Below are 14,610 nucleotides of genomic sequence, written 5' to 3'. Positions count from 1 at the left end.
ATTATTTTTAGCATGCTAGCCCAATGACAGCTAGCGTGAATATGTTTACATGAGCTGGGAATCACAACCCTAGCTCCAAGTGTAGATAGCCTCAGACACTTTTGAAAATATCATCATCCCTAATGGCATAGGGACAATATTATCATCCCTACATCAACTCTTAGGAAGTAGATACTGGGAATTCTATCATATTGCCAGGATAAAGAAATTATACTTACACCAAAGTTGGTAGCAGCAAAACGATCTGAGGCAGACACATTAGTTGTAGCAGTAGTGTGAGCATAAAAAGCATTTATGTTGGCCAGCAAGGTACTCATCACTGCTGGAACTCCAGAACACATGTATTTAGAAGACAGACATGAAAAGTGCCTAAAATTCAAACAGAGATTACTATTAAAATATTAGAAGTATGCTATGCAGATACATCCCAACTCTTCTCTGGCCAGCTTCTGCTTTCATTTCCACTGGTGTTAATTCCAAGTAACATCATCGACTCCAAATGGTGGCTCTTGGGACTTACAGTGGCATACATGAGATCAGAATTTAGCTCTGATCTATACTACTGCTATGGGTTGTACACTGGTGATTCAAAACTGAATACAACTAGAAATGTTAACTTGTTGTATCAATTCCAAAATAAAATGTGATTATATACAGTATTATATTTGACTGTATTAAAATAAAAATGTTTATTAAATATAAAATTTGTTATCACAGAAGGCTACAATGGGTCTGCACCAGCCAGGTTAGTTTCAGGTTGGAAGAGTTTGGGTGGTAGGTATAAAGAGGATGATTTTTTTCTAAAGTATTATTGAGGCTTATTTTTTAGGCTATGTATTACCAAGAAGTGGGACTTCCAAAAGTCATTGACACTAGAAATCTTTCCATCTTGCTTTACACTCAAAAGAAACCAAAGAGCATCAATATTGGTAGTGCACCAGGCAATAAAATACTGAATATCTGACTTCCACTGAGGTGAGAGTGCAAAACCCAGAATAAATGGTGTTCTTCTAGAATCATTATCGATTGCTAATCATTCTGTTTCATCTAATTATATGTAGTTGTCCTATGTAATTCTAACTACTGATAAACTAATGAGAACACAATGTCAGCTGTAAGGTCACAGAACATTTAAAAAAAACATAGTATAAGTCATAAAGATGTATTATTACACTAGGTAAAAAAGGATGAGAGTTCAATATTAACACTTCTGAATTTAAAACAAAGTTGATGTTATTGTTGGTACACACTTTTTCTGTTTTATTTGAATGAAGAAAAAAAAGAAAAAGACTGAAAAATAGAAAATACTGTAGATTGTACAAAAAAAAAGAATGTAATACAAGCACTGAATGTTTAATTTTGTATAGGTGAACTTAAGCCAAATATCCTAACTCATGCCATTGCTAATGTCATCTTCCACTTACACTGCTTGTACATATCTCCTCCCCCACTTTAATCCTGTCACTGGATTCTTGTCTATAAAACATATTAAATCCCTCTACATTCCCACAACTCCCCACTTAATTTCACACAGCCTACATCACTGCTTTTATATCTTCCGACTTTCCTATTCACCACCTGTGGTGCTCCCAATCCCTTCTCTGAACTGCTCCCTCCATCTGCTTGTGACTGATCATGTCCTGATCGGTCCCAAAAGCCGCAGCCGCTCAAACCCCCTGCTGGAGAGAGAAAAATGACTGTCAGGATCCACGGTACCATTTCTGGCATCATGCCTTCAAAAACACAGATTCCTATGATCTCTTGGAACAGTCTGTCTCTTCATGTCAGCCACGCACCACCTCTCCCTGTCTTAAAAGCTACTATTTCCAGGCATAGGTATAATTTCAGAGGGGGATGCTAAGAGAGGAAAATAGGGCTCTCTTGCCTCCCGCTTCCTTCCTAGCTCTCAGACTGGTGTGGAGAGGTCCTCAGCACCAAAGCCAAAAGTGCTGCTGTCAGCTGCAGTGGGCAGCCATCCCTCAACCCCCCTGCTGTGAGAGAACAGCTCTCAGAAATAAAAACTCCACTCAACACCTCCATGCTCAGCCAGCAAGGGGAACAAGAAGAGCCTAGAGGAGAGCTTCCTTTTCTTCCTTCCTCCCAACAAGCCGCCCCGCCATATCCTGAATCATGTTTGGTGGGGGAGGAGGAGAAAGAGAGAAGACACACAGCTGTCCCACCTTCCTTCTGGAGGGAAGGAAAATAAGTTCTCTCTGTGATGGAGGAGAGGTTCCCTCACTGGGGACACAATGGTGCCCCTGGCATGGTGTGTTCAGAGGATGAGACGCAGGGAGCCTGTGGCATGGAGGGCAATTAGGAGACTATACGAGGGGTTCAGGAGGAGGATAGAGTACCTGTGATTGAAGGATCCAGGGGGGACAGAGAAGGGTGGAGGAGAAAGCAAATGGCCTTCAGGGAGGTGCTTACAAGGGTGCCGTCATGTTGCCAAAAACTCTTTTGAGTTGATTGCCAATCTCTCAACGCAAGGTGTTTTTCTTGGAGCCCAGCTTCTGGAGTGATGTGATTACATGACAATCTTAGCTTTCATTAAGAGAAGCTAACTTTCTAGCCCTTGTGGCTGTTGAGAAAAGCTCAAAAACATGAACTCAAAGGGCTCAAAAACCAGGCGGCAAATATAAAAAACACAAAATTGAGTATTTTTAAATTTTCATTATTTTTAAGCTAATCTCATGATTTTTGTGGGCCTGAGGCATGATTACTGAATGCTTGGTGTGGCACTGGTGTTACTCAGTTTTTACCCAGGAAAACTCACACCTCAGGGATTGGCCCTTTGTAAATTCTTTGCAAACACTATATAAATTATTATTAATAATTAAAGCAAAAATGCCTGCCAAACTGCTGTGAGGAAGACCTCAGTGGTGAGGCAGAGGCATGCTGGTGATACATCAGTTTAAACCTGTACCAATCACTATCTGCTTCATGAACACATCAGGGAATAAGAGAAGATAGACACCTGCAGCACCAACAAGGCAGACACTTGGATGAGGAGACTGTTCCCATTACCATCTTTTGCTACCTCCATATTACAAGTCTCAGGCATCAAGAGTCAGGAATCCAGAATCAGGAGTCAGACTTAAGTATATCTGATCTCTAATACTGGATCTTTTTTACATAACTCCTGAGATGCCCTAAAATGGACACCATGCGTAACACTGACAGACCTTGGTCATCGGGGGACAGGATCGAACCTGAGACCTGTGGAGCTTAGTGCATGAGCATCTACAACATGAGCTAAAAGCCAACTGGCTGTTAGCTAAGGCTGTCGAGCAAACTCATTAATCTCTCTAAGTGGTTTCAGTGCCACTAGATGGGACAGAACACCACACCCCATGCACCTCCAGACACAGCTCTTCCCCACTAGCCTTAACCAGTCAGGAAGGACATTAGTCAGTGCTACAGACATTTGAGCTTGAATCAATGACTTGTATCACATTGATCTCAGAGCAAGATCATCACAAAAGGAGTCAGAATAGATTCCAGTGTATTCTCAAATGCTCCAACCACCAGTAAATACTCCAACCATGTGTCTTGTCTTTATTTTAGTTTAAAACATTTTAGGTTTTTTTCTAAAAGAATATAACACAAAAGATGTAATCAGCTGACCCTTGTAATTAAAATGCAGTTGGCTGGAAAAAGTTATTATACTGCAATTTTCTAACTCCCTATAGCAACTAACTCAAGACAAGTAACCTTATAGTTTTGTTTTAAAATCACGACTTCCAAGAAATAAACAAGTCATTAATTTGTGCAGCCACAAAAGTCTTCAAAAATACCTTCTATTTAGTTTTTGTTATTTTAAAATATGTTGCACAATTCTTAATAGCTAAGAACACAGAGGATTCAGGCACCATGCAGGGTTAGTGAGCACTGGTTGCAGGGATGAATCCATCCCTCACTCCCAACCATTAGCCAGGCTGTGGGGCTGGAACAGTTGGTGCATCCCCCTGGGGCTGATGCTATACCTTTAAAAATCTGGTGTAACACTTGAAACCTGAATTAAACTGGTCATCAACATATTGATCATAACCTCCCTAAGGCCTGAGCTCAAGTATTTGGTATGCGATATTTACACTATTTTTGTATGACTAGCTGAGAAATGTAATACTCATACAAGTAGGCTAAAAAACTCCAACGCTGTTTACTCAGCAGTATGGTAGTTACTTGGTATTAGGAGTCCAAAAGAATGAAAATGGGTTTAAGCAGTGAAAAAGGAGGAAATGGAACACATGCACCAACTAAAGTAGTTCATGAAACTAATCCTGGAAAGTGTTCTAAAAATGTCATTGTGCAAATGTAACTACTGGTAGTTCCTTAGCAGGTTACCTTATGGACTTTAATTTTAATGCTGTAGGTATTACAGTCTGGCACTAACCTTAACAACACTACGGCAATGGTATTTACACAAAGACAAACTTCTTAAAGATTTGTCCTCGCTTTTCAAAAAATACAAATACAAATAAATGTGTGTTAAAAAATAAAGTGCAGCAGGTCTTTGAACAATATCAGCAATACATTAGGCACAAGCACTGCATACATCAGTTTGTCTTTCTCCATCTATTGTTCTACTGAACAAACATTTTGCTAGTGCAAGGAATTTTTGCTAGACGGTTTTTTCTAGACAGGAATATTCTGAGTTTATCAGTTGCTGAACTGACAAGGGCTCCAGTGCTCTTTATCATAACTAAGGTAGTTTTCTTATATACCAAGACAGAAAAAAAGAGAGCAATTATAAAATATAAAAAATGGGAATAGGAATGCATGTTTTGCATATGATCCAGGACATTAAAAATAAGTGGCTGTTCATCTTAATAAAAAATCTTTCAATATTCCAACAGTATAGAGCCATCAGCATCTTTCAAAAACAAATGCAATAATTAAAAAAAATCTATCCTTGGAGGTGCATTTTTGACTCTCCCTGACATTGGAGAGAGCCTACATTTGCTCAAGGAGCAGAATTTTCCCCAATGTCATTCTTTGGTTTAATTACCTGGGATACTACAATATGATTGACAGTGGGGGCGTAGCAGGTATCCTGAATGAGTTACTGCACTCGCCTTTCGTTTCTAGAGACCTTGCTTCAAGGTAGAGCTGTACAAACAAATCCAACTATTTTACATATGAACCTTTTCATAGTTTTGTTTCAAGCTGTTGCACAATTAACATTTTTGTCAAATTGCTAGTTTCACATCAGTAACAGGGTAAATGAGAAATTTCTCATGATTTTGATGGGAAGTGACATTGATCTGAAAAAACTTTTTTTTTCTTTTAAATTTTGCATATGCAGTTGGAAATAGGCAGATTTTTGAGAGAAAATGGGCTAACAATAAAATTTCACTTTTGTGAGAGAAATTGAGCAATTAAAAATAAATCTGAAAACCTCCATTTTCAACGTTTTTGAATTTTCTTCGCTCACTTCTAATTAACTTCTAGCCTTAGGGTCACAAATGAAAATGACATTTATTATCTCATTCTGCATCCCATTTTTCCACAACAAAAGACCCACTCTAGGTTAGATTGAGACTATCTGACCAGCCCTGAGAAAGGGCTAGGCGTCACTGCACTCCCTGGAGCAGCCTGGGCTAGAGATTGTGACTCAATCACACTCTCTCTCCTGGCTCCCCAAGGAGGGAGTAAATTGCACCAGAAGTAGGTTCAGTGCAGTTCTTTGGCATAGTTATTCTGGCCAGTGCATTGGGGGTAGTGTGAAGGCTCTGTCCCATCTCCACCATGTTCAGCCCACCTGCACAGAAGGGGGTCATTGTGGCTCTGAGGGGCCTGCTTCCCTTTCCACACTGTTACCCACAATGTAGGTAACACTGGCAGGGGATTAAGGGAATATCAAAAAAGTCAGGCCACAATTTGGCACTTAAATATTTAATATAAATGGTGGTGCCTGCTCAAGAAATGCCTATGATGTTGAAGGTCCATACCAGGAAGCTTGGTTTAAATCAGTTCCTTTAGTTCTTCATTTTCAAGAGTAATATATTCATTCACCAATGTTAAAAAGGAAGAAATTGCAATAAGGAGTTCAAGACTTAGGAATCATTATATTTTTATTATAATGAAAATGTTACTCTCACTGTAAAATGGCTGTTCATTTAACAATACATGGACAAAGACTTTAGAAATAAGAATCCAAAGAGCTAAGAGTCTGGTTTTTGGAATGGAATAAATTTAAATTGTTCTTAGCACTTCATGGATTGTAAATTGCAAAATCTGCTGCAATTCTCCATGGGCAACTGTTTAGCAGAGTTACTTTTAACCTATGATTCACAGTCACAATATTTTATCTAATATTTATGGCTTTTTGTTATTCTCCGCTGTCATATTGTTTTTATTTTCTGACACACGTTAACTCCATCTAGATGTTTAAAGAACATGCTATTGTAAACTTTAGGTACATCTAGCTTTGTGCTTTGCTCAGCAGGAGTTGATAATAAATGTGCATAAATATACTATACTATGTTAAGTAAAAAAAAATCTAAAAAGAGATATTCTACAGTCATATCTTTTGGATGGCATAAAGCATTAATCAAATTATAAAACTATAAAATCTGGTTATTTAAAATGTTATAGGAGGAAAGAGATTATCAGACAAGACAAGTTCTGGTTACTACTAGACATACCGATCCAGCTCCTCTCATTTAGAGACCATTGATACAATTCCATATACTTCACTGGAGATATACTAACGTAAGAGAATTAGGACTTGAGCCTGCAAACACTTATGCCCATTCAAGAGCCTCAGTCCTTGACTCTGGCTTAGCAGTACATTGTGTGAATCTGAGAGGGGGCAAGGAGATCAAAGGTAGCTTTACTTTGCCTTTCAGCTCCCTAGTTCCTAAAACTGGCTTTGGGCTGTTTAAGTTGCCTGTGACAGTTAGAGCAACCTCAGTGCTGCTCTAACGTGCAGCAGCTGGCAATGTTCCTCAAAATGCCCATTCTGACAGCTGTGGATTGTCAGAAAGCAGTAGTTCTCTAGCCACTCTCCTTCCTCTTGCAAGCTACTCATGATTTAGGCCAATTTTATGATCCCCTTTACACAGTTGGAGTAAGAAGGACATAGAAAGAACTAGGATCTGGCCCAAGGTGTGGATCTCAGCCCTTTAATTGTGGCACTTCCTTAGAGTTGGAACTCTCACTGAAGTAGACTGTTTCTATGAGTATGGATTAATCACACAAATTAAGTTTTGCAAGCTTAGGCCCAGGTTTTTTAAGGTCAGCCATAAGATCAATGTAACCTGGCTAATAAAAGGAAATTTGTGTTTTGCTTTTGAGAGCCATTTTCAGCCATTTTGCCTAGTGCATCAAGTGGCCAAAGCACAGGGCTAGACGAGTGCCTTAGGATGCATTTCACAAATGATACCATATGAGACTAGACTGTATTGTAAGATAAAACAAATTAAAATGCAAATATCTCAGTTATTTTTTTAGAATGAAACTACAGGCTTTAGAAATGCTTACATTTTTCCACAGCACGGTTAAAAGGCACTGGATTATTAACATCAAGCACTTTGGCTTCAATTTTGCAATAAAATTAGCTTGGTGTCAAAACAATTTAAAAAATCTAAATGCAGTTTCCTTACTGTATCAATATAGTTGAAATTCGAAGTATGTAACATTTAAATTGCTGTTAATGAGGGAGCTTAGTGGCATATTTTCAGCAGCAGCAGATCTGCAATAATAGTCTTATATTGCAGGGTTTTAGAAAATGAATATAAGGAAAATCATTTGAAAATATAAAATTTCTTCTATTGCCTTTCTAAGTGTTATTAGATGACATTTTTCTTTTTTCCACAAAAAACTGTAAGACAAATAGGTGACTAAGTACACTAGCCCTGTTGCAAATATGATTTGAGAAGTGGAGCCAAAGCATCCCAAGTAGATGGGGAATAAAGGTCCTGGCCTACTCTCTTGGGCCTTGTCTACACTACAAGACTATTTCGAATCAACTTAGTTCGAATTTGTGGATTCGACCTTATGAAGTCGAATTTGTGTATCCATACTAAATACACTAATTCGAATTTCTGAGTCCACATTCACGGGGCCAGCGTCGACTTTGGAAGCGGTGCACTGTGGGAAGCTATCCCACAGTTCCCGCACTCCCCGCTGCCCATTGGAATGCTGGGTAGAGCCCCCAATGCCTGCTGGGGGAAAAAAATGTGTCGAGGGTGGTTTTGGGTAACTGTCATTATTGAACCGTCACTCCCGCCCTCTCTCCTTGAAAGCGCCGGCGGGAAATCTGTTCGCGCCCTTCTCTGGTCGGTTACAGCTCGGACGCCACAGCACTGCGAGCATGGAGCCCGCTGCGATCATCGCTGCACTTATGGCCGTTGTCAACTCCTCGCACCTTATCGTCCACCTCTTCCACAGTCAGCTGCTGAGAAATCGGGCGAGGAGGCTCCGGCAGTGCGGGTGAGGAGAGTGGCGCAGACCTCTCACAAAGCAGGGTACGCCGCGCAGTGGAGATCATGGTGGCAATGGGTCAAGTTCATGGTGTGGAACGGCGATTCTGGGCCCGGGAAACAAGCACGGACTGGTGGGACCGCATAGTGCTGCAGGTCTGGGATGAATCACAGTGGCTGCGAAACTTCAGGATGTGTAAGGGCACTTTCCTTGAACTCTGTGACTTGCTGGCCCCTGCCCTGAAGCGCCAGGACACACGGATGCGAGCAGCCCTGAGTGTGCAGAAGTGAGTGGCCATAGCCCTCGGGAAACTTGCAACGCCAGACAGCTACCGGTCAGTAGCAAACCACTTTGGCGTGGGCAAATCTACCGTGGGGGTTGCTGTGATTCAAGTAGCCCACGCAATCGTTGAGCAACTGCTCTCAAAGGTAGGGACTCTGGGAAACGTCCAGGTCGTCATAGATGGCTTCGCCGCGATGGGATTCCCAAACTGCGGTGGGGCTATAGATGGGACTCACATCCCTATCCTGGCACCAGCCCACCAGGCCAGCGAGTACATTAACCAAAAGGGCTACTTTTCTATGGTGCTGCAAGCACTGGTGGACCATAGGGGACGTTTTACCAACATCTTCGTCGGGTGGGCGGGCAAGGTTCATGACGCGCGTGTTCAGGAACTCTGGTCTGTTTAGACGCCTCCAGGCAGGAACTTTCTTCCCGGACCACAAAATAACGGTTGGGGATGTGCAGATGCCTACAGTGATCCTCGGGGACCCAGCCTACCCGCTAATGCCCTGGCTCATGAAGCCCTATACAGGCGCCTTGGACAGTGAGAAGGAACTCTTCAACTACCGGCTGAGCAAGTGCAGAATGGTGGTGGAGTGTGCTTTCGGACGTCTTAAGGGGAGGTGGCGGAGCTTACTGACTCGCTCGGACATCAGCGAAAAGAATATCCCCGTAGTTATTGCTGCTTGCTGTGTGCTCCACAATGTCTGTGAGAGCAAGGGCGAGACCTTTTTGGCCGGATGGGAGGTTGAGGCAAATCGCCTGGCTGCTGTTTACGCTCAGCCAGACACCCGTGCCGAAAGAATATCCCAGCGGGAAGCGCTGTGTATCCGGGAGGCTTTGAAAGCAAGTTTCCTTGGAGAGCAGGGTAACCTATGACTCTCCACTTGATTTTAAGAGAAGCTGATCCTGGGCCTGTGTCTCTATGTGTTGAGTGAGATCTGCGGTTACATACCCCGTTCTCCAAGTTTCCCCCACTTCCAAAACACGTTTTAAAACAAATTAAACGGAACAGTTATTGTTAATAAATCTTTCTTTTACTTTGCATTTCTGTTCAGGGTTTGAAACATGGACGCATACTGTGCTGGGTACGGTGTGCACTGATGTACAGACCGCTTGTACAATACAGGACGGACAGCCTCCTGCTCCTACATAGGTCTCTGGGGTGGGGGACGGTTTCAAGTGGTTGTGCATGTAGGGGTGGGTTTGCAGGAAGGGGCGAGTGGTGCCGTCTTTGGATAGGGATTTGGATGCAGGCTCTGGGCTGTGGGTTTGGGCGTAGGAAGGGGTGAGGGGTGTGGGGGAAGGGTGAGTATCTGTCCGTGGATGAGGGCTCTTGTTGGGGCTCAGGGCAGCGGAGAGGATCGCGCCTACGGTGGAAGTGCATGGTAAGGGCAGCATGCCTTAACATTAGGGGGTGGCAGGCGCTAGGACCGTGGACAAGCGTACACATCACAGAATGACCCGGGGCAGCATACACCACACAGAGTGACCCTGGTGACTACTGACTGCAGTCTGTGTGTGCCCTGCAGTTGATCCTGCCCCCGATAGTCTGTACCCTGCTAATGTAGGCTATCCCGTGCAATTATAAATCCCCTGCCCCCCCCCCACATACACAGTCTTCTGACACGAAAGACATGACGGAAAGAGTGAACAACAGCAAACAGCTTTTATTAATCTACTACATAGTGGGGTGATGAAACTTGGATTTGGGACTGGGTGATCCTGTAAGGGAAGCGCTTCTACACAGTTATAGCGTCAGAGGTGTGTGGTACATTAGCGCTCAGCTGTGGTGCAGTGACAGTTCTCACGGCCCCTACCGCCCCTCCGTCTTGTAATTTTCGGTGAGGGGGGGACAGGACTTCTTGGCGTTGGAGGGTGGTTGCAGATACAGTGCAGGGGGGCTCTCTCCTCCTGCCTGCGGTCCTGCAGAACATCAACAAGGCGCTGGAGCGTGTCCGTTTGCTCCCTCATTAGCCCAAGCAGCGTTTGAGTCGCCTGCTGGTCTTCCTGCCGCCACCTGTCCTCCCGTTCGCTGTGTGAGCGCTGCTGCTGAGAGAGGGTCTCCCTCCACTGGCTCTGCTGGGCCGCCTCGGCTCTGGAGCAGGCCATCAGTTCCGCGAACATCTCGTCCCGAGTCTTTTTCTTTCGCCGCCTAATCTGAGCCAGCCTCTGCGAGGGGGATGCCGGGGCAGTCCGGGAAAGAGCAGAAGCTGTGTGATGGGAAACAGTAAGTGATTTCCTTGAACAGATACATGTTTGCGAACAGTGAACACAGTCTAGTCAGTTTCTCTGAACAAGACCATACAGGGCACCAAGTTCCACGAGATTTCAGGACAAGTTCGAGATTTCGGAATACGCTCTCATTGGCGGCGCCATTGCACAGGAGAGCGGACAAGCGGGGAGAGACAGCTGAATCCGTCTTGCAGACAGTCCTGGTAAGCCTTAAAGTAGATCATGCTTATCAGTTAGTGGATAGCTGTGCTCTCCTGCTAAAGGCAATCTGGAAAGCAGAAAGGCTGAGCCTTTTCCAGCCCCTCCCGCCAGTGCACGGGAAAGATCAATGTATGCTTGTTCTCTGTGGCCTCCAGCACGTGGCTGTTAAGCGCGGGTCGTTGTTATGCAACCTAATTGTAAACCATTAACAATAGTAACAATACACTAATTGCCCTACTTAGATGCAGTCTGTCCAGAACGACATCACCCTGAGGCGGGTCACTCGGAGTCAGAGAGAGCGGATGCTAATGGAAGCCCTGCACAGACCAGGACCATATGCAGCAATGCTGGTGGAGGCGATGATTCCTCTCTACATTAGGATGTCCTGGCGCGGAAGAGTGTGCTTCCATGGAGCACCGAATAAGGCACCTCTCCCCAGGAACCTCCTGCGGAGGCTTTTCGAGCAGCTCTCTGAGAGCTTTGTTGAACTGTCCCAAGAGGATTATTGTTCAATCCCTATATGTGTGGACCTACTATTTATATAGTTTGACATTTAAAATTTTGTATATAGTATTTCTATTTTTTCTATACCTGTTTTTTAAAAAATAAAAGTTTCCATGTTTATAGCACTTATCGCCTGGTCCTTCACCTGATTCTGAGTCCGGGTTAACGGGCGGGGACGGTTGGTAGGGGATCTCTGTGAGGGTGATGAAGAGATCCTGGCTGTCAGGGCAAGCGGTATTGTGTTCGCTGTCGCCTGCGACCTCCTCCACAAACTCTTCCTCATCTTCCCCATTGGCGAACATCGCCGAGGAACTGTCCAGGTACACTATGCCATCCTCAGAGTCCACGGTCACTGGTGGGGCAGTGGTGGCAGACCCACCGAGAATGGCATGCAGTGCCTCGTAGAAGCGGCATGTCTGGGGATGTGCTCCGGAGCGTCCGTTTGCCGCTCTGACTTTTTGGTAACCTTGTCTCAGGTCCTTGACTTTCACGTGGCACTGCATCGCATCCCGGCTGTATCCTTTGTCTATCATGGCTTTGGAGACCTTCTCGAAGGTCTTTGCATTCCGCTTGTTGGAGCGCAGCTCCGAGAGCACAGACTCCTCGCCCCACACACCGATCAGATCCATGACTTCCCGGTCAGTCCATGCTGGGGACCTCTTTCTATTCTTGGATTGCCCGGACTCCTCTGCTGGAGAGCTCTGCATTGTTGCAGGTGCTGCGGAGCTCGCCCCGATGTCCAACCAGGACGTCAGATTCAAAGTGCCCAGACAGGAAAAGGAATTCAAATTTTCCCGGGTCGTTTCCTGTGTGGCTGGTCAGAGCATCCAAGCTCGGACTGCTGTCCAGAGCGTCAACAGAGTGGTGCACTGTGGGATAGCTCCCGGAGCTACTAAGTTCGATTAGCATCCACACCTAGCCTAATTCGAGCTAGCCATGTCGAATTTAGCGTTACTCCACCTGTCGGGGTGGAGTACCAAATTCGAACTAAAGAGCCCTCTAGTTCGAATTAAATGGCTTCCTGGTGTGGACGGTTGAGCGGTTAGTTCGAATTAACGCTGCTAAATTCGAATTAAAGTCCTAGTGTAGACCAGGCCTTGATCTTATATTCTACAGAAGAAACCTCATGCCGGTCCAAGGAATAAGGAAATGCAGTTTGTAGCTTCCTGATCCTGAAGCTGCTAGGGTCCAGCTTACTCCTGGAGTTGGTTAGGGCAGCCCAGCACCCGGCTACCATGGTATGTCCTGCCTATGGTCCTGTCAGCAGCTGAGGAATAGCTGGAGCATAGGAATGACTGTTCCCTGTTCCCAACATGACTTCCTTCACCACCCTGGCCTACTCTGGGAGCACCCCACCCCCACACACACAGTGTATCACCTGTTCTAGGGACTATGAGTCTGTCAAAGAGACTCCCTACATCAGGGGTGTGGCTTGCAGTCTGCTTTTAGCTATTTTTCTTGGTGTATCTTTGTGGCCAAAGCACAGGGTGAATTCCCCCTAAAGCCCTGGAAAGAAGAGCCTGCGATCTAAGGATCTGACCCTACTTTCTTTGAAGTGGATAGCAACATTTCTATTGACTTGAATGAGAGCTGTATCAGGCAGAAAGCTAAGAAAACTCTCAGTTGCTCGGTGGGTGGCACGGTGCTACTGCATCTGTAGCCAAAACTGACCTGGGGCCTGATTTTCAGAGGTGATGACATCCCACTGACTTCATTTGGAGTATGATTGCTCAGAATCACTGAAAACCAGGCCCACTGTCTTTATTTATTGCTGCCCTAAAACAATGCAAGATCACAACCAATCTGCAAGGCCTGTGACTCTTCTACTCTTCATGCTAGAATGAATCTCATCAGCCGCTGAAGCTGACAGAGACACATGCAGGACAGGCTAATTAACGAGCACACCTAAACGAAGCAAAAGCTATAGAAGAAAACGACCTTAGTGGGTGATTGGTGTGCTTCCTGCAATGCAGCCACATTCAGTAAAGACTAGCAGGCAAAAGAGGTGATACAGCAAATGGAAATTACTCTGCTGGAATGAGAATTATGTTGTTGAGATAGGAGGGTGAGGGGCTGTCCATTCTGACTTTTGCTAGTGACAGGAGAAGACGCAAGGCTTATTGCACTTGACTCTACTATAGAACATGCCCAGGCCTCCAAATACATAATTTCAGCGTCAAGATATTTGCCCTTGGTTTGGCTATTTCTTTTAAAGAGAAAGAAATGAGGCCAGACTGGCGAAGGAGACGGAAACATCTTCTCCTCTATTTTGTTACCACTTTACCTGTAAGTTTCCCAGCCTCACTCACATGATTCTCCTTCAAGTTTGCAGCATACATCCCCATACGACAATGTGTAACACAGATCCTCAAAATGGGGGACCAGTGGAAAATTTAACCCTTTTCAATGTGTCTAGATGCTTTCCCTCGTTACTGCCCTCCTTCTTTGTCAGTCTCTCTCCATTGCCCCAAATGTCCTCCTCTCCATGTACTGCTTCTGTTCTATCTGACTGCTTCTCAAATTCCCCCTTCTCATTCCCACTGTCCCCTTACATGTATGAGCAGCCTCACTTCAGCAGGTTCACTGCCTTTGGTACTATGAGGCAGTGAAGATAAAATAAGTTACTTGCCTTAATGCCCCTACTCTACTTGGGCTACATTAATGACATCTTCATCATCTGGACCCACGGGAAGGAGGCCCTTGAGGAATTCCACCATTATTTCAACAATTTCCATCCCACCATCAACCTCAGCCTAGACCAATCCACACATGCGGTCCATTTCCTTGACACTACTGTGCTAATAGGTGATGGTCACATAAACACCACCCTATACTGGAAACCCACTGACCACTATACTTACCTACATGCCTCCAGCTTCCATCCAAGACACACCACACGATCCATTGTCTACAGCCAAGCTCTAAGTACAACCGCATTTGCTCCAATCCCTCAGACAGAGA

General features: G+C 44.5%; 1 protein-coding gene across 2 annotated transcripts in view; it reads right to left on the bottom strand.

The window, feature by feature from the left end:
* The window catches only part of UNC13C (unc-13 homolog C), a 408,349-nt gene that overhangs the window by 220,123 nt on the left and 173,616 nt on the right, over positions 1-14,610 (bottom strand). For both annotated transcript variants that reach the window (XM_044979553.1, XM_044979552.1), the window contains one exon: positions 219-369. In XM_044979553.1, coding sequence (XP_044835488.1) covers positions 219-369 — 151 coding nt within the window. The remainder of the gene's footprint in view (positions 1-218; positions 370-14,610) is intronic.

Source organism: Mauremys mutica, chromosome 11 (assembly GCF_020497125.1).
Source record: "Mauremys mutica isolate MM-2020 ecotype Southern chromosome 11, ASM2049712v1, whole genome shotgun sequence".
NCBI lineage: Eukaryota > Metazoa > Chordata > Testudines > Geoemydidae > Mauremys > Mauremys mutica.
This window is presented reverse-complemented; position numbering and strand designations above follow the sequence as displayed.